This window comes from Nannospalax galili, unplaced genomic scaffold (genome assembly GCF_000622305.1).
Source record: "Nannospalax galili isolate Female #2095 unplaced genomic scaffold, S.galili_v1.0 scaffold139, whole genome shotgun sequence".
Taxonomy (NCBI): domain Eukaryota; kingdom Metazoa; phylum Chordata; class Mammalia; order Rodentia; family Spalacidae; genus Nannospalax; species Nannospalax galili.
Window position 1 is genome coordinate 5905365 of NW_008345884.1, and position 26964 is coordinate 5932328.

Consider the following 26964-nt stretch of genomic DNA (forward strand, 5'->3'; position numbering starts at 1 on the left):
AAGAGGAGGAGGAGAGCTTTGTGGTCAGTGGGTTTAGACAATTAGAAAAGTCTCAGCCTGTTGTGGATGATGTCAGAAAATGAGTGGAACTGGAAGATGCTACTAAACCATAAAATTGCAGGGCCTAGAAAGCCTCAGAGACTAACTAGATACTAAGGTTTTTTTTTCGTTTGTTTGTTTCTGGGATTATATGGAACTTGGAGTAATTAATTTTTATTTCTCCAAGAATGAAGTAAAATTATGTGCACAAACTAGGGTTGGTACTTACGCAGGGTGAACTGTTCTTTGTCTAACAGCTCCACATATTGGTTGGTCAAATGGAGAATAATGGCATCTAAAGTCAACGAAAGAAAAAGTTACTGACTTCACTGTGAGAGAAAAGTGAACCTGACCAGACCTAGTCATAATGTCTGAATGGTGACTGAGCAAATGATATATGTCCCAATGCATCGCTGAGGGTGACATGAGGGGAACTTCTATTGGGCCCTGAGCACCATGACTGGAAGGCATTCACAGGTTCAGAGAGCACTTGGAAAATTCACAAATTGACTTTCTGGAGGGTGAGGAGGTGTTCGTCAGGTTTAAAATCTGTGTAAAATATGTCTCCTGTATTCAACAAATTCACATTGTAGTTGAGACTATGATACACAAGATCCAGTAAGGAATCCTTAGGACTTGGTGTTAAAATGGGCCAAGCCAGCTGTAGTGTAGGGCGTTATCCACTACTAAGCCATATGGGCTTTTTGCAAATGTCTTTTAGGAATCCGAAATTAAGTCAACTCTTGAGCAATGTTTTTTATGCTTAGGGGAATGATTTTCATCCAAGAATAAAAGTAAAACATATTTAAAGGAAAAAAAAAATGGGCCAAGCCAGTGGGCCTGTTCACTGTGGTATGGAATAGTTGGAAGAAACTTACAGAGAAAACTTAGGATTTCTTGTAGTACAAGAGTCTTAAGAGACTCACTTATTTATGTTCTATAGATCTGACAGGGAAGTGACTTCCCCATGTTGCACAGCAGAACCAAGGTCTGTGGGTCCTCACATCAACATGCCCCATCCCCTGTCCCAGGTGACTTGCTGCTCATGTTATCAGCGTGAACTGAACTGAGAATGTTGGGTCACAGGAAGGGATAAGGCAAAGCATGGCATTTATTCTGATGTGGCAGGCTAGAAACAAAGACTTGGAGAAAAGAAAGAGCCAAGACTTGGAAGAAGTGGAGCCTGGGGGAGCTTGAGAGGATAGTCAGGTGGGGGACAGCTGGTGCGTCAGATGAGGCTGAGAGCTTTCATTTGTGAAAGAAAAGATGATGTCACAAGACATACAATAAATTTCTTCCTGGACTTCCTCCCGCCCATATTTTTTTTGTTGTGCCAGTTTCATACTGGGGAAGCTTTTAGTCAAAGCAAAAACTGGATGAGAAAGAACAGACACACGTGGGTGGGGACTGTGGATGTGATGTTACCTGTGAGCTTGATGGCTGCGCTCCTGATTACCTCCCAGCTGCTGGCAAAGAAAGTGAATGAATGTGTGTAGAGGATCCACAGAATTTCCTGGTTCTTCTTGGCCTAGAAGAGATATGGGCGACTTTAAAGAGAGTAACTGGAAAGTGAACCTTGATGACATTTATCATCCTGTACGCCCTCTGAGGAGAACTCTAAAAGCCAGTTAACACCCACAGCCACTTTTAATTGGTTGAAAATTTTCTTATGGCTATTTCAATCAAAATTTAGTCAGAAAGGCACTAGGTCTTAAAGAACTAGTTAACAGATTTCATTCCAGGAACATAGATGATTGGGTCCATTTTGGATTTGAGAGAGGAGCAGAGGGCAAAGCGTGAGGATGCCAGGGATCACTGCCATCTTTCCAGAGCAACACTGGTTCTAGCCAGACAACCCCTATTATACTTTTTATCCTCATTACGTTTGTCTAGACTTCTGTCCTGCTACTTTCCTGGCATCATCGGCTGTACACTCACCAGTTTCATGCAGAATTGCCTATAGAAATCCCTGGCCCATGGAAGGTCCTGTTCAAGGAGGTGGTCTAATAACCCATAGAGCTCCTGAAGGCCCAGGAAAGGGATACAGAAGACCAAGACATCACGGCAAGCCTAGAAAACAGAGGTAGGGCTGGGAGTCTTCTGCCAGAAGGAATAAATGCTCTGCAGTATAGGGGGAAAGAGCAATAAAAGCTGGCAATTTGAAGGGCTTTAGAGTATGTCCCAGGGTCAAGGAGAGAAGAAAAAGTTGGGTTGAGATGACACAAAGCAATCTGAATTGAAGAAGTTGATTTTCAGGTTTAGTTCTGAAGAGTGACTTCAGACCTGGCTTCTAGTTCAGTGAGACAGACCAGGCTTACTAGTGCTTCTCAGTCCTGGGGAGAGGGAGGAGGTAAAGGTGTCTGCAGCCTGACTTACAGCTCTAATCTTGGGATTAGGATCCCAGAGGTGGAGAAGGAATGAAATCATGCTCTTTTTTATTTCTTCAGCAAAAAATATCTTCCACTTTCTTCCTGTTAGGGATGCTAGATCCTCAAATAAGAAGATGGCGGTCAATCTCACATCATCTTGCTCCTGTGGTGACAAATACATCTTCTCATAAGATATTCTATACCAGCATCCTCTTAGAATCCACCCCACCTTGCCCCACTCCAGAAAAGGAGACTGGAATCTGGGCCCTGGTGAGTCCTTGTCACAGTTGCTGCATATTCTAAAGGTTCTTTTCACAAGAGTTTTCTCCATACATGAGTTTAAATAAAATTCCGCAGATCCAGTTTTAGGTGGTGGTATAGAACTGGAGACTTGACTCCTGCTCTTGAATAGAGAGTGGGGTACATGATTGTAGGAATAATAAATCAGAGCGCTGGCAACAGAAGGCCAGGGAGGATTCTCATTTGTTGTATCTTTACATAAATTGGCCAGGTTGCAACAGTAGGCCAAAGTTATGTGGCCTCTATTTTAAGTTTTCTAAAAGTCCAGAGCTCTTCTTCAAGATGCCAAATATTTTATACAGGGATTGAAGGCGTCTAGGAATTGGGCTTTGAGTCTCAAGCGAAATAGAAACCTGCCTGGCCCTATTCTTGAGTGCATGAAATTATAGACCTTTGTCTTTTGTCCAGGCTAGTGGGAAATAATTTCAAGAAATAAAGTGTAGGATGGTGGAGGAAGAAAGCCGACTGCTATTTGTATATGCACGTTGTTGATATGGTTCAGAGTTATAGAAAAGGAAAGAAACAAAGATGAGTTTTCTGTTCTGGCCCACAAAACTAGTTCAAAATTAGGAAGTATCTATCAAGCCCAGTGTGCTCATTTTTCAGGTGAAAAAATGGATTTACACAGAGTGAAGTGATTATTAATCAAGGTGACAGCCTAGGGAGAAGGGACAGGAGTGTGGGCCGACAGCATGTTTTCAGTTCCACCGTTCATTGAAACATTATCATGTTTTGAGAATTATAGGAAAACATTTGCATAATGGGAGGAAAAAGAGAGAAAAGTCCATCACAGAACTGTGTGCTTTTTCTACAGCAAAACATAGGGGCAAAGTATTGTAGAGTTAAGATACTTTCAGGAAAATAATACAACTAGAGGAAAAACAGCATATTTTTATCAAATGTTCATGCAAGTGTGATGGAATCAATCCCTACTAGGAACAGGAAGTGTTTAACCTATTAGCGAGCAAAAATTTACATTTTTTCTTCTACAATAGCACCCCGAAACATTGTTTTGGAACTGTTAGGCAGACTTGTAACTTACTGAGAGCTTAGACTTAAGAGAATTAAGAGAAATATTATTTCAACAGGAACCCAGGTAATCTAACAGGTCCTAAAGAGAGGACTTCTGTCAGCCCCTTGCTAAAGATTTGTATCAATTGTTTGTATAGTGAAAAAAGGAACTTTTTTTTTCTTCTTTTACAGAAAATTCTAAATTGGGTGTTAGCCTCCTAAACATTTTTGAGGGTAACTTAGAGAAAATGTTTGGGGAAAAAAATAGGCAGTTGTTTTCCAAAGCTAGGTTAGACTACAATATAAACAAAGAAAAAATACAAAATGCAAAACTATAAAATTCAAGAATTATTGATAGTGGGCACATCTTGTACATTAAAATTGTTAGATACTAAGGTTAATAAATTGCCAATGATTCAGGAAGAAAGAGAAGTATTAAAAATTTAGAGTAAATAAACAGGAAAAGGTACTTGAAGAGCTAATTTTTCTTAACATTCTATTTAATGGCTCTTGGGCCTCATTTGAAGATCCAACTTAGCCAGTGACTTATACAATATTTAATGAACAGAAAAATTAGGTTTATGATGAATAATGAAGGAAATGAAGATTTTTTTCACTCTGCAAAATAGAAAGTAAATAAGTAATTTAATAAAGCCTGAGTGTTTATGAAGGATAGCTAGAGAAGGCAGTCAGCAGTTTCCTATTTCCTCTGGCAATAGGGACATGAAGAAACTACTACAGATCACAAGATAATGGTTTTAAGCTGTGAAATGGATTTTTACATCGATGGCAAGGAATAAACCAAAAATAAATAAATAAATAAATACTAAAATATAGTTCTTGGAAGATAGAAAGGAAATGATGCTCCTGTACCTAGAATTGCTGACTGAGCTTTTGTGATGAGTCAAATAATTTAATAGACTTTATGGCCCCTCTGGTCTCTTTAGCAGTTAATCATCTCTGCTATATAATTAATGAGTGTGGCTATACTCCAATAAAACTTTATTGACAAAAACAGAGTGTGGGCTAGATTTGATTCATGGGTCATAGCTGCATAGCCTCCTGGATGAAATGAGTCTTTAAATTTGGGCAACAGAACAGAACAGAAATTTGGGAATTGTCTCAGTTTGTGTATTTCCTAAAGTAAATTAGGTGTAAATAATTTATGTGGGAGCTAAGCCCAGGAAACAAGCCTGGGGTTGTGAATGAGATAGGGAAGGGAGGAAAGGGAAGAAATGGAGTGCTTGTGAGTGTGTTGCCTGCACAGGCAAGTGGCACTCAGCTTTCTGTAGGCTGAAGAAACAGAAATTTGTCTATAAACTCATGTTTCTCATTAGTTATGTAGCTCTTTCCCAGGGTTTTCTTCTCCCAACAATTCTATTCCACTTTGCTCAGATCAATCAGATTTTATGGGCCAGGGAGCACCCCCAGACAGAGAGACACCAGAAGTCAGCAGCCTATGTGGGAGTTGCTTGCGGGTTCTCTCTGGATTGGCCATGGAATGCTGGTAGGGCACCTGCACCATCTTCTCCATGACTGCTCGAACCTATCTCTGTTCGCTCACTTCTGGGGAAGGGAGACTCCTGAAAAGGTTCACTTACATCTTCGAAGAAGGTTCTTGTTTGCAGCACTATTTCCTTGAAGTAGAAGCTTACATCGCTTTCTGTGAGCAGCTCCAGGATCTTTTTCAGAGCCTTCAAGCTTTCACAGACGACTTCAGTATGAGCCAAGTGATATAGCCCTCTGATGATAGATTCTAACATTATCCGCTTATGCTTCACCTATTTTGAAAGAAGGCCTCTTAATCTCTGAAATTACTCTAAGTGTTTCTGGAAAAGGGTAGAAACTCCCAGACAAGAAGTCTGAGATTACATTACTATCTCATGTACTTCAATCCTAAAGCTTCAGTTAGGTATTTGAATTTTTCACTTCAGTTCGGTGAAGCTACCAGATGTGGCTTAGTAAATTATTACTTTGAAATTCTACTTAAATGAACCCCTGCCCCCCATTGTCTCTTACCTTGTGAGGAGCCCCATAAGCTGTGTTGCCCAGTCCTCGGATGGCCATTTGCCTTAGAATAACATTGGAATCCCAGGCACTCCGATCCATGAAGATCAGAACATCTCTCAGATTTCCATGCTTCCAAAGGATTGGCTCCTTCATAAGCTGAAATTGACATACGCCTCCCTTTACTTAAGGGAGTCACTGCCCTTCAGGAGAGTGCTGAAGACATGATAAGTACAATAAGAGAGAGGTCCCTACTGCTGTGGGGAAGAGGACAATACCCTCAGGTGACTTAGAGGGTCTTGTAGTGGCTGAGCTCAGATGTGAACTGCCCACAGGTTAAGGAAAGGAGAATCAGGATCCCTAGATAAGAGGATGTTTATAATCTCAAAGGATAAATGATGCAAAGAAAACACAAGTTACTTATGAAAACAGAGGTTCCAGCTCTGGATAGCCTAGTCCTTATACCAGAGTTGTAAGGGCCAGTAATATTCTTGGTGGTTGCTTTGTGTTTTGTCCCTCCCACATTTATTCTCCTCCCTTCTTTTCCCTGGACAATTGATTTCTGTGGGAGGTGGTTGAGAGAGGGGTTTCCTTTCTCGTTCACTCCCCACTTATGCATCTTTGGCAGGAATGGGTCCCTTCACTACTGAAATTCCCCATGAGGGTCTCTCTTCAGTGGCTTCAACTTTCACTGAGCTCTATATCCTATATGAGAAATATCCCAAAGGACCAGTGGAATATGTTCTGATGTCTGTTCTTCCTTGCCTCAGAGAAGAAGGCCGTGCCAGTTATCCGGTAGTTCTCTGAGGAGGAGGTGAGAGATGAGAGTTGGTGTTCCATGATGTCCAATATGACTCCATGTTGCCAGACTGCCATACTCCTAGAAAATGCAAAATTTTAGGAAGGACTTTATCTCCCCCTAAATAATGGAGGAAGCCTTAGTATACTGATAGGCCCCTCAAGCCAATATTTTATCTCAACACAGATTTTAGATGAAAGACTACCAAGATTTAATTTTAAAACAATCTGTCCAAGCATCCAGTTTAAATATAGTTTATCCAAAGTAGTTCGCTTCAGTTATTTTCTTCCTTGAGGGAAATGGTGAGTTAGGGGCTGGTGCTACCATCTCTTCCTCCTCCTTTCCCTTGACCATTCTTCCTTTATGGTGACTGGGGTACTCTCAGTGAAGGTGCCTATGTTGCCCACTCATGCTTTGCTTTTGTTTTGCTCTTTTGTATCTGGTTCCAGATGATCTGCACATTACCTAGCCAGTGCACACACGCCTGTGTGATGGGTATCAGGATTGCTAAGAAGGGTCCATAAACTGTCACCCTCATCAGACTCTTTTGCAAGGCCTTCCTTCATGGCTTGGGCTTGCAAACATTTCAGAGTTGCAGTTGCAAGCCTAAAGGAGACAACAGAAATCACAGAAGTAAATCAATCCCACATAGAAAATCACAAATTTCCCGGTTTGTGCTTCCTATTTCCTACAATGCTCCTAACCTTGGATTCATGGATGATTTAAAAGAGACAGTCAGGGGGCTAGAGAGTTGGCTCAGTGGTTAAGAACACTGGCTGCTCTTGCAGAGAACCCGGTTCTCTTTTCCCAGCACCCACATGGCAGCTAACAACTGTCTGTAACTCCAGTTCCAGGGAACTTGGCACCCTTTTCTGTTCTCTGTGGGCATTGCATGACACAGGTACACTTACCTACATGAAGGCATAACACTCATAAAATAAAACTAATAAACAAAATATTTTTTAAAAAGAGAAAATCAGACAGTTCTGTTCTCATACATTACTCTTGGAGTCAAAGGGAACAGCCAAGTGACATGGGCCAGTAGACGATGACACAAAATCTCATCAACTGCCCATGAAGGAAAAATGATTAAGAATGGAAAGTAAAAAATAGTGTTTTTTGCTGAGTCTAAAACAGCACCTTTAGATCAGATTGTGTGTTGCAGTGGATGATGTATGGCTATGACTCTTGACCTGTCAGTAGTTGTGATGCAACTGCTTTTGTCTATGTGTTAACATGTCTGTGCTTGGTTCAGGTATGGATCTTCGTAGTGCTGTCATTTTAGTGAAGGTATTTGTATTCTTGGAACAACATGTGTTGAGTCTAATTGTGGTTTAAAAGGTCTTTTAAAAGCTTGTACTATGATCTGACATTGGGAATGAAAAAGGTCATGGTTATACAAAAGGTCATGGAAACAGAAAAATGGGACATAGTAATATAGGGTGAAAATCTATACCCAATAATTCTTAAAGCATTCTCTTGATGACTATAAAACAAGATTTTAAAAAATATAAAAAAGTACTGACTTATGGAGTCTCTTTTTCTCAGCGGAATACAAGATACCATTGCTTCTTTCAATTACTGAAGTCTTAGATTAGATGGAATATGGCATTTGTTTTCATTCTCTTGTGATCTTCAGTATCACAGAATTCCAACTTTCCCAGAAAGATGGCAACAAAAGAAACAGCATGGGCCCTCTAGGGAAGAAAGCACTGGCGCTCATTCCTCATGTGACCATTCTGGGGAGACTGCCACACTGACCCAGGGAAAAGAAAGAACAAGGCTGGGGTCACAGTCCAAGGATGGTAAAGAGCTGTTTCACAAGTTATTTTTAGACGCTAGGCCAGAAGGCAAGACTCTAGCTTCCACAACCTCTCTTCTGGAGCATAGGATCAGGAAGCTCAAGGAAAACTTTTCCTGATGGGCCATTTACCTGCAGGGGTCTGGTACCTGCTGCTGTTCCCCCAGTTGCATCACACGTCGCCTGTGCCTCAAGGCAGAAATTGGCATCTTCTGGCCCAGCATGCAGCTGACCAGCTTCAGAAGGAGGGTGAACAGCTCAGGATACAAGCGAGTAACATGGGCTCCTGTTAAGATCACCTCATACATAGCACAGGCCACCTGCGGGGACAAATGAACTTCTTGGTCAAGCAGGTTTCTTCTCTCCCAGGTCACTTTCTCCCTAGCTTCCTCTGCCAGTTTGTGTTCTTCTTCAGTGACCATCTTCAATTCATGGTGCTTACGGTAAAAACACACAGAGATGGGAACATAGGTCTCTCCACTCGGGCAATTTGTCTCTTGGGACTGCCATGGCAGCATCATGACTGCAGGGACACCCATAATGGAAAATGAAATGTTTTTCAGCACCAAGGCTTTCCAACAACAACAAAAGGGTCATCTAGATATGTTGAAGACTAACTTGGAAATGCATTTTCCTTGGGGCTGAAGAGAAATTTACTTCCAAAAGTGATCAACCACAGGCAACCTTGCTGCCATGTTTGTGTAATACAAAATGGAATATAGCTAAATTTAGGCACAAGATAAGTCTGATTAATGCTCCATCATCCAAGCCCAGGTGGGGACAGGTCACAGAGTAGGGCACAGACCCAGACAAGAGAGCAAATGTCCAACTTACTGAAATTGCATCTACCCCAGCAATGTCATCTTCTAACTTGGCTTCCAGTTTATTTGTCAAGGTTCTCATGAGCTTTCCACTGGAGGCTGGGTTTTCAGCCAGTGCCTTCCACAATGTCTTTGTGTCCCTAGAGTGGCAGGGCAGGAAATTGACAGATAAGGCACAAATCCTTGGACTGTGAGCTTTTCTATCTGACTCATTTTAAAACCACATAATGACCAGATATACTTGCAAGGGCAGATGGATGGGCTGCCATGCCAGGAAGTAATAAAGATGTTTTATTTAACCACCCAGCATTTTGGCCTTGGGTTGCTAAGTTTTATTAATTTCCAAACAGATGGAAACCCCTCCTACTGGAGCATTTTAGGCAAACCAAGAAGAGGACTATTTACTTTCAATGTTTACCTATTCCTATTATAAATGGAGTACATTTATATTTTAAGCATAACTCCTTTGTCATCCAATAAACTGCTTGGGAAATACTATTTGTGGTTCAGATACCAATTTTTAAATTGCCGTTGGGGTGAGATGTTTTCAACCTTTGATATCTTCTCAAACAACAAATCTTTCCCAATGCCTCGCAGGTTGGACTTTTCTGGGAGAAGGCACCAGTTGTGTTAGATTCTACCTGTCGAAGGGCAGAGGCTTCTGTAGCAGGTTGACAACAACTGCATTCATGTGAAAGCTGGCTATCTGGGAGACAGCTTCCAGCATAAACTGAAAACTTTCCTCCTTTTGTCTGAGGACTGGCATGTGGTGGTAAATTGTGTTCAGGATCTCCAGCAACTAGGAAGAAAGCATGAAGTTACTCCCTGCTCTCTATATAAATGGCCCAAAGAAGTATCATTAGCACAGTGTTGTGGTGCTTGATGAATTGCCAATAATGTTAAAGATAGTTATTGGTTCTACACATGGCTTGTTTCTCATTCAAGATTGCTGGTGAAATGGGTACCTATTCTTAGCCTGGCTTGATAAAACATTAGTGGAAAAATGCAGTATGCCAGGTGCTGTGCTAGGTATTGTGAGGACTATACTGAAAAAGAAAAAGATGCGGCCATAATGCAAAAGGAGGCAATGATTCAATAAAGTACTTCAGTCATTTACCCAAATTAATGGGCTCTAGGTGATATGTGGCCAATAGTGTGTCCAAGGCAGAGCTGGTGGATGAACATGAGGACACAACAGGGCAGGTGTACATGTGAACTCAGTGGTTGTGACAGCGTGCACAAGAGCTGCTCAAGCTCAGGTTAGACAAAATCTCAGCATGAAGCAGGGAGATAGGCACAAAATAGTTCCTCGCTGAGGAACTATTGGCAACTGATAGCTGCTGGGAAAGGAAGAGTTGGTTTTCATGTGATGCTGGTTAGGTTGGCCAGGCTCCAGGGAATGGACCCACACCCAAGAGTATTTGGAGAGCACAAATTAAGACTCGATAGGTCTTAAAACAGTGGACTTTAAGTGAAGTGGGTAGGGAAGTGTGGGTATATCTCAGAGGAGCTGGGTGAGGGGAGCCTGAATATGATCAAAATACATTGTATGACATTCTCAAAGAATCAATAAAAATGTGTTCCAGAAGCTACTGGGACATTTTGGAGGATCACTGGGTCTGTGTCTTAAGGATATGCAGCAATTTCTAAGGGCAAGGTAGAGAGGGTAGAGATGACATCCTTATCAGAAAGGACATAGGAAAGATGTAAAATTGAAAAACATGAGGATGAGGGTGACAAAGGATGATTTCACAGAAAAGATAAAGTCAAGCTCCCAGAGGATTCTGAACACCATCCTTCGGAATTTGGATGTTAACCTGTGAACAGTGAGGAATGATTTTATAATGCGGATTTTTAATATGGGTAAGGGCATGTATCCATGCTAAAAATTCTTTGTCTCTAATAGAAGTTTCTCTTTCTTGCTTTGAGTGGATATTTAAACCAGACATTTATTATAAGCATAACATTTCCTTTCAATTACTATTCACAAATGTAAGTATCTCTTAAAATGATTACCATAAAGGCCCTGTTCAATGATAATTGGAGAGGATTTAATTCTCCTTTGGAAACCTTTACCACAATGTGTGAACATGTCTCCTTAGGCTAATCACACAGATATTCCATATTTATCAAATGTGTAGCACATGGTTGTGATTTTTAAAAAATGACTTATTGGAAAGTAATTAGGAAATAGATGATTTCTAATGCCTTTATTCAAAAGCTATGCTTTGGAGAAGTTTTAAATTGAAGGCTGTTGACAATGGAATACGGGGATACGAACTTCTTTTTCCTTGATGTGCACATTTAATTTGACTTTCTTTCCTCTTTATTAATCTTGTATTTTATAATCTGTCTTTAATTTCAGGAGTCAGGATAGAGGTGTTTTCATTTGGAGCTCTTAACAAAGATTTCTGAATTTATTTTTAATATTTTACTTGATATTTATACATGCCTATGTGTTTTGATCAAATTCCCCTCCCAACACTTTTCTAACTTCGTGTGATTTCTTTTTTAAAATTAATACCCATTGAATCCATTTAGTGCTGTCTGTATGTGCAAGATTTCTGAATTTAAATTGTGTTCTTTCTGCTTGAGTCTCCAGCTGGGACAAAGGACTGAGCACTTTCTTACAACCTACTGGCAGCCTTGCTTATTGGATAACATACTCTGGTGAGGTGTGAGCAGTGATGTGACAAGAAAGAGTCTGGTGGAGACTCTTTCATCCCTGGTGGTCGCCTCAGCAGCTTCTACTTGCTCACTCCCAGCCTTGAAAATCTAATATCCCACTTTCCCCAAATCAGAATTGTTTCTTCTGGTCAGAGTAGAAACTATTTTGAGTGTTTTGTTTGTTTGCATATTTGTTTGTTTTGGACAGGATCTCCTATATCCCAGGCTGGACTTGAACTCTATATGTAGCCAACGAGGGCCTTGAGCTCCTTGATCCTCCCATTTCGCCTCTCAAGTGCTGGGATTATAGGCATGCACAGTCGTGCTCTGTTTATGCAGTGCTGGGAACTGAACCCAGGGCTTTGTGCATGCTAGGCAAGCACTCGATCAACTGTATTTTGAGAGTTTTTATGAGCAAAGACTTAGCTAGGCAACTGAGACAACCCAGCCTTATTAACACATGGTTTGGGTCTCTGCTGAGGTCTCTTGAGGGGTCTGAAGCTCATGCCCGCTTCACAATCAGATACAGAAAAGTTATCTGATTGGCATTTAAGAGGTGCTAGAATTCTGTTCCATTACACAGCTGGTTGTTGGTTCACCTGGTCTTCCAGAGAAACCCCATGCTCCTTCAGGGCAGCGATCATCCATATGCCACAGGCCTTTGTGCACATGGGGTTGAGAGTTTCCAGACCATCCAGTGCTTCCTCCAAGAATGTCTGAATTTCTTCAGTGGGTATGAATTTGCAAACAATCTGAGGATGCAGCCACAAACACATTACCAAATACCTCACTTCATGTCTGGACACCTAAACATGCTGCTACAATTTGTTTTAAGATATTAACCACTGGATTTCTCAAATGGTTAGTGCATGACTGAGGTCACAGAAACTAGAGAAAACAGGACCTAATCTGACCTTTGTATTTCTAAGCAGATTTTCCTGGAGTGGCCTTTTTATTATTTCATATTTATTGAATCTCAAGCCTGTTGTGGCAATTTCATCTCAAACCTAAATTTATAGCATACTGCACAAGGGAAATAATGGACTTGTCACATATACTGAGTGCCATGCTGAATACCCAGGTGACTGACTGTATCCATGTTTCAATATTAAGATCAGTCAATATAAGGTCAAGGAAATAAAAACTGCAATTTTAGTCTCCAGATATAAGAAGAATATAGAATGCATGGTTGATAGCAATGTGTAGATATGAGTGTGTATGTCTAAGTACGTGTGCTAATGGAAAAGGTGGGCCACCAGGGTGGCAGTTTCAATCACAGGGGCATCATCTTGGCCTTTAACTTTTTAACTTTTATCCTCAGATGGTTGTGATTCATGGACGTGAGAATATTCATACTCACAACTGACTCCCCACCACCATGTTAAATGGCCTGATGATGTTTTGTTGAAAAAAAAAGTGAGCTCTGTTCTATGAACAGTTACTCATGAAAGCCATTTTCCAAGAGTAATACGCCAGGCTCCTGCTTCTGTGATATGGTGCTGGCTCACTTCTCTCTCACATTCCCATCAATTTTTTATTGTCTCCGTTGCTGTCACCTTGATCCAAGCTATCTCATCTCACAACTGCATTCCTGTAGCTTCCTTCAAACTGACTTCACCAGTCTTGCTCTTACTCCCCAATACTCCACTCTCCCCACAGCAGCAGTTACCCTTCAGGTCTCCCAGAAGCCCCACTAACCCATAGAAGCTTTTGTAAGTTGAGAAAATGCTCCCTGTCCTCAAGATACTTTCCTTCCTTCTGTAAATATACTGCTTTGATTTTATTGGATGCCTTTTTTCCCTCTAGAGGATCATCTTTAACTTATTCCTTATTTTCTTACTTGATTTTTTGTTTTTGAATTTTTTGTTTTTGCTTGATATTCTTTTATTTTTAAGACATCCCTTACTGGATGGAATATCACTGAAAATAGGGATTTAGTCTTTTTCTCCTCTTAAAGTCCACAACTGACCTTGGAATACACTGGATGCTTGGGAGATGGTAGGTGAGTGAATGCATGCGTGAAGTAATGACTGAATTGATTGGTCAATCCTCGTGATAACTACGAAGTAAGCTGTGTTCTCTTAGTTGTCTGAAGACGAGGAACACGCTTCAAGTAGAGCACACAGAACACATCTGAATGAAAAGCACTGCTCCTTCCATTCTGTTCCGCTGCCTCCTGCTTCTGAGGTCTCTTCATTCAGAACGTTTCTCATGGTATGGATGTCATGGGCCCCAGCAGAGGTGAGCTGGACACATGTACCCAAAGTTAATAAAGTAACTGACAGAACAAAAGGTCTCTCATTTAGCTTCAGAATATAAATCATTGCCGTCCTGCCTTTATAATGAGGAATCCATAGCTTACTCATTTAGAAGTTAACCGAGAAATATCTTTATTTTCCTCAGCCAGTCTTCCACATTCGTTACCTTAGCTATTTTGGAGGAAATCTTGATGTGGATCTGCTCATCAGCACATTCCAGCCCTTCCTGTAAGCCCTGCAGCCTTTCCACTTCCATGGGAATGCCTGAAGTTAGCAAAAAATAAAGACAGGAGTTTGAAGACTCAGAAGGAGTTGAAGAGGCTGGCTATATTTTGATGTAACAGTAATTCAGCTGTTAGATGCCTTTTGAAAGGCTGTGTGAGGGACTGAAAGATGGCTCAGTGGTTAGGAGCATGGGCTGCTCTTGCAGAAGACGCTGGTTCGAATCCCAGCACCCACATGGCAGCCAATGACCATCCATAACTCCAGTTCCCCAGGATCTGAGGCCCTCTTCTGTTCTCTGTAGGCATTTCACAACACGGATGCACTTACATACATGCAGGCATAACACTCATAAATATAAAAAAAAAATTAAAGGCTGTGTAGTAAGCTTGTGACCATAAAAGTAGTTTCTATAGGCATCTCCATGCTAAATTCTTTGCGTTCAAGGAGCTCATCTGCCATCCACAGAGCTCATCTGAGGTAAGTTCTCTGTTCCTGTCTCTAATTTTGCAGATGAGGAAGCTGGGACATGATGAGCGAAGCCATTTGCTGAGGTCACATTACTGAAAACAGGGCTGTCTGACCCTTTGTTCGTCTGATGGGAATGCTAGGCTATAGCAACTGCTACAACTGCTCTTCCTTTGAAGTTCCATTCTTTGTGAGCTTCCTTAAGGAAAATTAAAAGGGAATAATTTAATAGGAAATGCATAAGGGATTTCCGATAACAATTTCTAAATACAAACCTCAACAGTAATATTGTCCTGCTTGTCATTTGGATGCATATTAATTGTAGCAAGTAAACCTTGGGCCATTCTGTGGAAGGCAGCCTAGCCCAATGGGACAGACATGGACTAGAATCAGACATACTGTAACCAGGTATGGTGGTGCACTTGGGAGGCAGAAGCAGGCAGGTCTCTGTGAATTCCAGGCCAGCCAGGGCTACCAAGTGAGACCCTGTCTCAACAACAACAACAACAAAAACAACTAACCAACCAACCAACCAACTAAACAACAAAGTGAGCCACAAAGTCCTACTATGTTTCTTTTAGTGGTCTATTTACCAATTTGTAAGCCTCCATGTTAAAACTTACTAGTTTAATTTAGTATCATACTTAGTAAGTAGTAAGTTTTTAACAGTACATGCTTTTTTTAAAAAAAATTTTTTATTATTTTTATTTTATGTGTACACATGTATTGCCTGCATGTAGGTAAGTGCACCCATGTTGTGCAGTGCCCACAGATGTCAGAAGAGGCTGTTGGATCCCCTGGGACTAGAGTTACCGACAGTTGTTAGCTGCCATGTGGGTGCTGGGATTTGAACCTGGGTCTTCCACAAGAACAACCAGTGTTCTTAACTGCTGAGCCATCTCTCCAGCCCCAACATGATTTTTTTCCCCGCCTCCCATGATGCTGCTTATTTGATCAACCAAAGAAAAAGTTAATTTCAATTAGCTCCTTTCCTCCTTCCCTCCCTCCCTCCCTCCCTCCCTCCCTTTTTACTGTGTGTGTGTGTGTGTGTGTGTGTTTGTGTGTGCATGTCTGCACTCAGGAGCTAGTGGAAATGTCAGGTGTGCTGCTCTATCATTCTTTGTCTTACTCCTTACTCAACCTGGAGCTAGACTGGTGGGCAGCAAGCCCCAGTGTCTCTTCCTCCCTCTTCTTGTCTTTTCCTTCCACAGTTCTGGGGTTATAGGCATAAGTGGCCACGCTTGGCTTTTTATGTGGATGCCGGGGATTTGAACTCAGCTTCTCAAGTTTGAGCAGTAAGTGCTCTTACCCACTGAGTCATCTCACTAACCCTAAAGGTATAACCCAGGCTGGCCTAGAATTCACAATGATCCTGCTTCTTCAGTATATCCTATTGGTGTGTGCCACGACAATCTTCAGACCTTCTTGTTAAGAGTGAGGACCCAAGTTCTATACGTGTTAGGAAAACACAATATCCTTAATTCTCAATTTGTTTTCTTGTTCAATGAAAGGATACATTCCTAATTAATTATCTCCCATATCCCAAGGGATTTTCATATCTATGCTTACTCTTCTGAATATATTTTTCATTTTGACTGACTGTAGGGCCCACCCAACCAAATTCCATCTTTTAGGTTTAACATATATTTTCTTTCTTTTCTAAACAAAATTTACTTTGATTTATTTTTAATTTTTCCTTCACAATTGAGATTTTGTTTTGGTTGGTTGAGAATTAGTACAGAGATATTTCAGTTAGCATGTAATTCTTGGTTGACTTACTGAAAATCTAAAAAGTCATAACGCACTTTTCTCAGAACTCTTAGAATTGCAGTATCCCTGTGTCCCCAGCAACAGAACAGTGCTTGACACATGGAAAGGTACTCAGTTAATATTCTGAATACCTGAAAGAGTGATGGAAATACAGGCATGAGGTGGTATTAAACCTAGTCCCAGTGTGCCTCGCAACCACACCTGTTCTCCAGAGAGCTGTGCTCAAGCAGTGCAGAGCTGCTATTAGTAACACCTTTGCTGAGTCAACCTGGACAAGAGCTCCTGACTGTTGGCTTCAGTTTGAGGTTGGTGTTTTAAGATTTCTTTTTAGATATAGACAATTATTCACATAATTGGAGAGCAAGGGGTTGGGAAGCCTTGATTTCTTCCTTCCTTCCTTCCTTCCTTCCTTCCTTCCTTCCTTCCTTCCTTCCTTCCTTCCTCCCTCCCTTCCTCCTTCCTTCCTTCTTCCTTCCTTCTTCCTTCCTCCTTCCTTCCTCCTTCCTCCTTCCTTCCTCCTTCTTTCCTCCTTCCTTCTTCTTTCTTTTGTCTTTTTTGAGACAGGGTCTCCTTGTAGCCCCAGCTGTCTTGTAACTCACTATGTAGACCAAGCTGGCTTCGAACTCACAAAGATCCGCCTGCCTCTGCCTCCCAAGTGCTGGGATTAAAGGCGTGGGTCCGGCCCCTTTTTTTGTCTTTTTGAGACAGGGTCTCCCTGTAGCCCCAGTTGGCCTGGAACTCATTCTGTACACAAGGTTGACCTCCAACTCACAGAAATTCCCTTGCCTCTGCCTCCTGAGTATTGGAACTAAAGGCATGTGCCACCGTGCCTGGCAAGAAGTCTTAATTTCTGTAAGCTAGGGAAAAAAATCTTCCACAAAGCTCTCTTTCCTGGGGCACTTTCAAAGTTACTTAGCACTGTAATAACTGTGTAATTTTCTCCTGAAGGAAATCATATGATAGAGGAAGCACTGTTAATATGCCCAGCTTCTCAGTGATTTAAACCAGAGACTTTCAAAACATTTTACCCACTTTAACAGATCTTTATAATGCTTTGGTATTAAAAGCAAACAAACAAAGAAAAACAAAACAAAACAGGAAAGCTTCCACAGAGGAAAAAAAAAATGATTTGTTTCAGATCCAAGAGACAATGAATTCCGTGACATAATTAAGGTATTAGAACTGGAAATGGAGAACTGGCCAGGTAGGAGGAGATTAGGGAAAGAAAGATCAGGAAATGAGGAGAGACAGAGCAAAGAAAACAGGTGTCTCCTCTCCCTGGAGGTCTCCCATCTTTCCTTCACCTTTTGCACAGAATAGACCGACAGTGGAGCTCGTAGCTGCCTGGCGGATGGTGGGAAGGCTGTCACAAGAGTGAGGAGCCAGGAGCCCAAGCAGTGACCCGATTCTGAAGTTCTTTGGTGCCTGCAGGACAAAGGAGGCCACCATGTGATCGAGTGGCTTGGTGGTGTACCGACATATCCTCCACACCTATTTGAAGCCATTGTTTTCCCCCTGCAGGCGTTTGGATGAAATTTAGGCTTGAACATTTAAAAGGTGCCTCATTCCTTATGGTCAGTGGAAACCGAGCGAGCAAGCGTGAGATACAGCCAGAGTGCTCTCTGAGCTCTGGAGGTGGGGGACACCACTCAGGGCTTTGCCACACCCTCCACCCGGAACCTGAGATCCATCAGGCAAGAGTGCCAGAAGTCCTTGCAGTTCACAAGCCATGAAATCTATTTTTAGGAGTTTACTTGCCTCAATATCATTTGTCAGCACTTTTGCGGTGATCTGGAAAGCTCTTTCTCTTTCCCACTCTTTCTGAGAAACAAGCCACATTCGGAGAAGCTAGCAATCAAAGAATAAATGTCTTTACTTACTGTTAGTTACAGGCATTTGGTCTTTCTGCCCCTCTCCCTAGCTGCTCTTCTTTTTCCTGTTTCTTCTGTAACAGGGCGCCCACCTCCCCATAACATTTTTTTTTAAGAGGACTGCCTTATGTAGTGCGGTAACGGGTTATGCTGGGTGTCTTTCTGTGAATGAGACGGGTAGTGTTGGTTGGTGTGGCACACTGGGAGACCATTAGGGAGTGGTGGCCTTACGCTGAACATTTCTTCACAGTTCTGTGCATCCACATTACCCCACATCATGGATCTCAGAAGCTTTCCGAGAGCATCCATAGATCGCTCGTAGAGAAACTGAAGCAAGTGTGACTGTTAGTGCCAGGTTCAGAAAGTCGCGTCACAGCCTTCCGTTCCCCTGCCCTGTCCCAACCCCACCTACCTTAATGCGTTCCTTGTCTTTGTCTGTTTCTCCCTCACTTAGGAGTTTTTCCAAAGGCGGAAGGGGCAGCAGTCTCCGAATATTCTCTTCAAGAATATTAAGGTGGTCACTTAGTGGAAGCTGAGGTTTCAGTTTGCTGAAATGAGAACCACGTGGAGGAAGGGATATAATTGCAAAGGAAGCGCGTCAGTAGAGGCCCCAAGATCCAGCAAATCCAAGCAATTGACAAATAAACCAGATTTTCTCAAATATTGTTGAGATATTGAGGAAGGTCATAATAATAGAACACAAAGAGAACTCACTCCTTCTTGGGGCACTGGGCAGATGTTAAGCACCGTGACAACACTGTTAATATCTGTTAAAGGCATTAACTATTGGTGTTAATAATAACCTAAGTTCTCATTGTAAGCACTCCTTCTGATGTTCATTTTCCTGCAAAAACGCAAAGATGATGGGGGATGGGCAGTCTGACTCCCTAATTAGTAGTCGTTGGACTCTACTCTTGTCTTGCCCTGACTGCCTTGAGGAAAAGGACAATCAGTCAAAGTAGCCACTAAATTACCCTTATGCCAACACAAACCATCTCTGATACTCCATAGATGCTTTGAGAAAATGATAGATGGGACAAGTGCAGCTGATCATTCTAACTTCTGAAGGCATGGGCCTCAGTCAGGGCTGTTCCAAATAGTGCGCACCAGACTTCCTGCCATCACAAGCCTCCATGAACCTTAAATGATCTTGTAACCATTTCCACGGAGGTGGGGGTGGGGGGTGGGGGGCACTTCTTCTGGTGGTCTACAGAGGGATTGTTCTGATTGGTGGTAAAGCAACAAGACTGTGATTGGTCCAAGTGGCAAGGCTGGTTGCTGGAAGAGTTCCATGCATCTAAGCTCTTAGGGCTAAGGGCCTCAAGCCCCAGGCCAAGAGCAGTAACACTGGCAGAGGTTAGGGACTGAGGTGTCCTGAATTGCTAAGCTTACATAAGAGTTCTAATACTGGTGCTCCAAGAGCCGAGGAATCCTGGTATTTAGGTCTGCATGGAACCTAGGATCCCAGCAGCAGCAACTAAGATCTGAGGAATCCCAAATTCCTAGGCCCACAGGAAAAACTGTAACACCTGTAGAACTGAATCCCAATATTCAAAGCTAGCACTGGGACTTCAAAGCTAGGGGGCACCACTTGCTGCTGCTCCTACCTGTCTACTGTGCCTCTCAAGCATCAAGGGAAATGAAAGCTGCCAGACACAGGCACACAGTAATCTTCCCCTTGGCCAGCCTATGCTTTTTATTTAAATAGTTCAAAAGGACCCCAGGCAGGCTGATGATGAGGGACAAGAGCAGGGAGAGACTGGAGACACAGAATCAGACTACTTTGGTGAGCTGGGGGACAGAGAGAGAGAGAGAGAGAGAGAGAGAGAGAGAGAGAGAGAGAGAAAAAGAAAGAAAAAGAAAAAGAGAGAGACAGAGAGAGGGAGAGAGAGGAGAGAGAGAGAATGAATCAGAATCTTGAATTCTCAATCATTTTCATATGCCTTCTTGCTTTCGATGTAGTACCATATTACCGAAGCATTAGTGTATAAATGATATGGAAATCAACCTCCCTCCCTCCCTCCCTCCCTTCTTCCAAGCATTTACTATAGATGTCAGAACAAAACTTGACTTGGGAAGATGGAAATACTAGTTCAATATGAAAGGCCCTTTTGTTATTAAATAAAATGTAAATCAAGACAACAAGGTACCACTTTAGAGTACCAAATTAGCTAAGACATTAAAAATGACAATGCTCTTAGGAGAAAGTGAAAGAGGTCCTCAGAGAGGAGTATGATGCTGTGCTGGCTGGGAAAGCTCTACTTACAGTCTCCTCATCTTTACTTGTTGGTAATTTTCTCAAAATAAACTTACTGAGATAAAATTTATGTGCAGTAAACTACATCCATCCAAGGCATATAATTTAATGAGTTCTGACATGTACATATACGAAAACACCAACATGATTAATATAGAACCATTCTATGTTAATTTCTACAGTTCTCCTGAGTTTTCTTTATGCCATTTTACAGGTTATCTTTTCCTTTACCTCAACCCCATACAATCATCACACATTTGTGTATGTGTGATTAGAGATTAATAGTAGTTATATATTGATTTGTCTAATTTGTCATTAGCCACAGGCTGCTGTGGCACTGTGTTCAGTCTGAATTAAGATGTCCTGTAAATGTGACTCATAGGGATTTTGAAGGTTTACAATGAAAGATAATGTAGACTTTAAATAATAAATACACTGGGCATGGTGATTCACACTTTTAATCACAGCACTCGAGGGGAAGAGGCAGGTGGATCTCTGGGAGTTCAAGGCCAGTCTGGTCTATATAGTGAGTTCCAGGCCATCCAAGGATATATAGTGAGATCATGTCTTAAAAAATACTGAATACAAGATAAAAAGATAATATGCTGCATATTGGATAGAATGAAATAAAACAAGTTATTAAAATTAACTTAATCTTTCTTTTTTTAATCTGCTGAGGAATCAAACCCGAGGCTTTGTACATGCTAGACAAACACTCTGCCTGTGTGCTACACTGTACCCAGCCCTAACTGGCTTCTTTTCCTTTAAAACTGGTATGAGACAGCTTTAAGTGGCATTTGTAACTTGCATTATATCTCCACATGACAGCACTTCTCTAGAGCCTAGCTTATTCTCAATCCACCTTCAAGATGTATTTGAGATTTTACAAATCTCCCTTACCTTTGCTAACAGAGCAACCTATGCTTTTCCTTATGTTCTCTCTTCTCATATTATGGAGAAATTATGTGGTTGATTTTTGCTTCTGTTTTCCCCAGTAGGCAAAAACTCTCTCAAGGAAGAGCCATATTTTATTCTTAACTGTTCTTTTAGATCCTATCTCAGTGACTGATGTGATGTGCATATCACTCAATAATACTTATTGAAAAAATTGTCAACTGTTATACTTAGGTGTTCAGAAAACATCTTTGTTCGAAGGTGCTCATCAAAGTATTATTTGTAGGTTTTAAAAAACACATAACGGGGACTGGAGAGATGGCTCAGCGATTAAGAACACTGACTGTTCTTGCAGAAGACCCAGCTTCAAATTTCAGCGCCCACATAGCAGCTAACAACTGTCTGTAATTCCAGTTCCAGGGGATCTGACAGCCTCTTCTGTCCTCTGTGGGCATTGCATGACACAGGTGCACTTACCCACATGCAGGCAATACATGCATGCACATAAAAAAATAAATTACTTAAAAAACAAGTAAGTGAGCAGAACTCTGTCTCAGGCAGCAGGGGGCTCAGCAGAACCAGGCCTCTGGCTTCAGTGGACCTAGACAACACCCTGCAACTAGGCCTCCTGTGCACCTGTAAGACTGCACAGCACTGCTGGAGCTACTGCAGTGGGTTCCTGGTGCATCTGGGGACTAGACTCTCACCTCTGGAGGGACCTGTGTGCACTGTGGGGCCAGGCTTCAAGCCTTGGTCATCTCAGAGGTCATCATGGGGCCTGAGCTTTGGCTCCAGTGTGTGTAGAGTCCCCTGAGAGATGGGTGTTTGACTCCCGGGGTCTCTTAAGGACAGAATAGGTGCAGGGTTTGGGATTCTGGGATTATGGTGGTCATTGCAGGAAAGGTAGTCTGTATTGCTGTAGTCCCAGAGGTTGCTTCAGGCCTGTGGTGTTGACTACAACCCCAGGTTGCTGCACGGACTTTGGTGGGTTTGACATTATATGTCCTTCCTCTAATGCGTTTGATCTTGGGGAGTGACTACGTAGTGTTCCTGACTGGTTGCCTTGGGACTTGGTGTGTGACTCCACCTTGGGCTCCTGTTGGCACTTAGCCAGTACTGGATTGCCTCAGCAATTTCGTTAGACAACCTTAAGCTCCATGCAGACATCCCTATAGGAAGAATCACAGAAACAAAACATCCAAATTGTTTTGGAAGAAGGGGTAGTCAAAACTGAAAGACAAACCCACTACAACAAACAACACAGGAACACAAAGAATATGACACAAGCACCACCCGTGACCCACCCCAACTGACCAACTCCCCATAAAGGAATCCAAAACTTCAGAGGTAGCTAAAATGTCTGGGAAAGAATTCAGAATTTTACTTAAAAAATTTATTATTTTATTTTTATGTGTATAAGTGTATTGCCTACATATGTGTAAGTGCACCCATGTCGTATAATGCCTGCAGAGGTCAGAAGAGGGTGTCAGATCCCTTGGAACTGGAGTTATGGATGGTTGTTAGCTGCCATGTGGTTGCTAGGAACAGAACCTAGGTTCTCTGCAAGAGCAGCCAGTGCTCTTAACCGCTGAGTTGTCTCTCCAGCCCCAGAGTTTTACTTTTTAAAAGAATTAGTGATCATATAGAATTAAACAAATGCATGAATTAAGGAAATCTCCCCAAGGCCTCAACAAGTCTCCAAAGTGAATGAAACAATAAACTGGAGATGAAAGAACAAAATATGGAGAAAAAGTTCAGCAAAGACATCGAAACACTGAAAAGGAATCAAACAGAAATACTTGAAATGAAGGAGATGGTCAATCAAATAAAAATCACAACAGATACTGTAATTAACTGACAAGGCCACACAGAAGACTAAATTTCAAGGATAGAGGATAAAGTTGAGACAATAATACAAACATATGTATATAAAGAAAAAAATTAAGGAGCATGAACAAAACTCTCAAGAAACCTGAGCCTGCATGGTATAGAAGGAAGGGATAAAATGAAATAGAAAGACTGTTCAGCACAATTATATCAGTAAATGAACTCAGTAAATGAAGTAGATAACCAAGCTTAACTCCAAATAGACAGGACCAGACAATAAGCTTACCATGACACATCACAGTCAGGATGTCAGAAATACAAATTAAAGCAATAATCCTAATAGCAGCAGGAGAAAAATATTGACTTACATACAAAAAAAGAAATATCAGGATTACTCCAGACTTCATCAGTAACCATAAAAGCTAAAAGAGCATGGAATGAAATATTTCAGGCTCTGAAAGAAAATAACTGTAAACCTAGGATGCTATTACCCACAAAGTTATTTTTAAAAATTAATGGAGAAATAAGGATAAGACAAAGAAAACATTTCAAGGCATTTTATGACAATCCAGCATTGCAGAACATTCTTAATGAAATTCTTTACAAGTAGGAAGAAGAAAGATTAGCCTCCTCCATGTGAAAATATGAAAGTATACACTCCATGAAAATGCTAGATAATCAAATCAGACCTGGGAAACACCCACCTCACACAGCAACTCAAAAATAATGTAGGAAAAGGAAAAGAAATACAAATAATTCAGCAAAACATAACATCACCAAACAAATTTGTAGGAACTAGCAAACCCCTTTCGATAATAACCTTAAATATAAATAGTCTCAACTCACAACTAAAAAGGCAAAGACTAATGAAGTGAACTAAAAAATAACCAACTATATGCTGTGTCCAAGAAACACACTTACCCAGAAAAGATAAAAAACCCTCAACACTAAAGGATTCAAAACAAACTACCAAGCAAATGGAAAAGGTAAACAAGCAGACGTAGCTATCCTTATATCAGACAAAGTAAGCGTCATATGAAAAGTAACTAGAAGAGATAAAAATGATGCTACATATTAATAAAGGACATACCTCATCAAGAAAGTGTAACAATAGGAAGCATTTATGCATGAAATATTAGAGTTCCAAATTTGATGAAACAAACACCAGAAGTCATAAAAGGCCATAGAGGTCTTCCAAACTAAAAACAAGTAATCTTAGAGCCAAACACACTATGGATAAACTTAATTTAATGGACATATATAGACTGTTTCACCTAACAGATAGGGAATACACATTTGTTTCAGCAGCACACAGAACCTTTTCCAAAATAAATCGTATCAAAGCATACAAGGCAAGTCACAACAAATAAAAAAAATTGAGATAATTATTTTTGTCTTATCAGATCACAATGGAATAAAGTTAGAAATTTCATGGGACTGGAGAGATGGGTCAGTAGTTAAGAGCACTGGCTGCTCTTGCAGAGGACCTGGGTTTGATTCCCAGTGTCCACATAGCAGCTAACAACTGTCTATAACTCCAGTTACAGGAGATCTGAACCCTCTTCTGGCCTCTGTGGGTGTTACATGCACATGATACACTTACATACATGCAGACAAAATACACACATAAAATAAAAATAAATAATATATTTAAAAAGTAGAAATTAACAAGAGAAACCACAAAAATACTTGGAAACTAAACAATACACTTTTGAATGAAAAACAAATTACCTAAGAAATCAGAGATGAAATTTAAAAATTCTTAGTGACAAATGATAATGAGAGCAAAACCTATCAGAAGCTCTGAGACACAGCCAAGATAAAAGCTTATAGTGGTAAGTACTCACATTAAAAAAACCCAAGAGAGGGCTGGGGACTTAGCTCAGTGGTAGAGTGCTTGCCTAGCAAGTGCAAGGCCCTGGGTTTTGTCCTCAGCTCTGGAAAAAAGGGGAAAAAAAGACAAACGATGTAAAAGCTTAGCATGGTGGCTCAAGCCTTTAATACCAGCACTCCAGAGGGTAGAGGCAGATGGATCTCGGTGAGTTCAAGGCCAGCCTGGTCTACATAGTGAGTCCCAGGCCGGCTGGGGCTACAGGGAGACCCTGTCTCAAACAGAAAAAAAAAAGTCTGAGAGATACCAAATAAGCAATATAATCATGCTTTCTCAGGCTCTTGGAGCAAAAAAGCAAATCTCAGTAGATGGCAAGAAATAATAAAGATTAGGGAAAAATTAATGAATAGAGACTGAAAGAACAGTACACAAAATTAGTCAAACAAGGGTTGCTTCTTTGAAAAAGTAAACAAGATTGGTAAACCCTTAGTCAATCTGACAAAATGGTGGAAAAATATACAAACTCAAGATCAAAAGGGTGTTACTACAGTAGGCTCAAATGAAATACAGAACATTATTAGAGATCCTTCTATAAATCTGTACTCTAAGAAGCTGGGAAACCTACAAGAAATAGAATAATTTCTAACTTTCATAGAAAAGCCCAGGACTGGATGGCTTTACTGCTGAATTCTAGCAAACTTTCAAGGGAGATCTCATACCAATACTTCTTACTTGTTCCACAAACAGAAAATGAAGGATCACAACCAAATTCGTTCTCTACAGCCAGTGAATATTCAATCCAGGAAAAGGCACAACAATAAAAAGGGAAAACTACAGATCAATTTCTTTGATGAACATAGATGCAAAAATTCTGAACAAAATACTTGCAAACTGAATGCAGGAACATTTTAAGAAGATCATACATTACAACCAAGTGGGCTTCAGTCGTCAAGAAAAGCAACATTGGTTCAACATGGATGAATCAATAAGTGTAATACATACAAACACAGTAAAAGACAGGAACCACATAATCATCTTGATTGATGCCAAAACATATTTGACACAATTCAATATGCCTTCATGATAAGAGTTTGGAGAAGTTAGCAATAGATGGAGCATACCTTGGAATAATAAAGGCTGTAGAGACAACATTATATCAAATCGAGACACACTGAAGGCATTTCCTTGAAAACCAGGAACAAGACAAGGATGCCCACTTGCCCCTCTCTTAATTAATTTAGTGCTTGAAGTCTTAGCTGTATCAACTAGAGAAGAGATCAGGCATGAAGCAATAAAAGTAGGAGAGGTGGGGGTCAAACTATCCTTTGCAGATTGCATTCTTCTATACATAAAGACCCTACAGAATCTACTAGAAAACTTATAGAGCCAATAAACACAGTAAAGTTGCAGGATACAAAATCAGTATAAATAAGCCAGTAGCCTTTTTATGTAGCAAAAGTATCCTCTCAGAGAAAGAAAATAGGAAAAAATATCCCATTCAGAGTAGCACCAAGAAAATTAAGTACCTAGGAAGACATCTAACCAAAGAAGATAAAGACTTCTGCAGTGAAAACTCCCATACACCGTAAAAGGAAATCACAGAAGATACTAGAAAGACCTTCCACCAGCCTGGATTGGTAGACTCAATATTGTGAAAATGGCTACATTTCCAAAATTAATCTACAGATTTAATGCAATACCTATCAAAATTTCAATGCCATAACTCACAAAATCAGAAAAAACAGTACAAGA

General features: G+C 41.0%; 1 protein-coding gene across 1 annotated transcript in view; it reads right to left on the bottom strand.

Moving 5' to 3' along the window:
* Mroh2b (maestro heat like repeat family member 2B) overlaps window positions 1-26964 on the bottom strand; it is a 98878-nt gene that overhangs the window by 499 nt on the left and 71415 nt on the right. The window contains exons 25-41 of the mRNA XM_008842125.1: window positions 18816-18951; window positions 18635-18730; window positions 18291-18380; window positions 17837-17957; window positions 14239-14336; window positions 12414-12566; window positions 9789-9946; window positions 9161-9287; window positions 8459-8646; window positions 6991-7131; window positions 6492-6606; window positions 5739-5885; window positions 5321-5500; window positions 2416-2571; window positions 1978-2109; window positions 1465-1567; window positions 269-334 (exon numbers count right to left, since the gene is read on the bottom strand). Coding sequence (XP_008840347.1) covers window positions 269-334; window positions 1465-1567; window positions 1978-2109; window positions 2416-2571; window positions 5321-5500; window positions 5739-5885; window positions 6492-6606; window positions 6991-7131; window positions 8459-8646; window positions 9161-9287; window positions 9789-9946; window positions 12414-12566; window positions 14239-14336; window positions 17837-17957; window positions 18291-18380; window positions 18635-18730; window positions 18816-18951 — 2207 coding nt within the window. The remainder of the gene's footprint in view (window positions 1-268; window positions 335-1464; window positions 1568-1977; window positions 2110-2415; window positions 2572-5320; window positions 5501-5738; window positions 5886-6491; window positions 6607-6990; window positions 7132-8458; window positions 8647-9160; window positions 9288-9788; window positions 9947-12413; window positions 12567-14238; window positions 14337-17836; window positions 17958-18290; window positions 18381-18634; window positions 18731-18815; window positions 18952-26964) is intronic.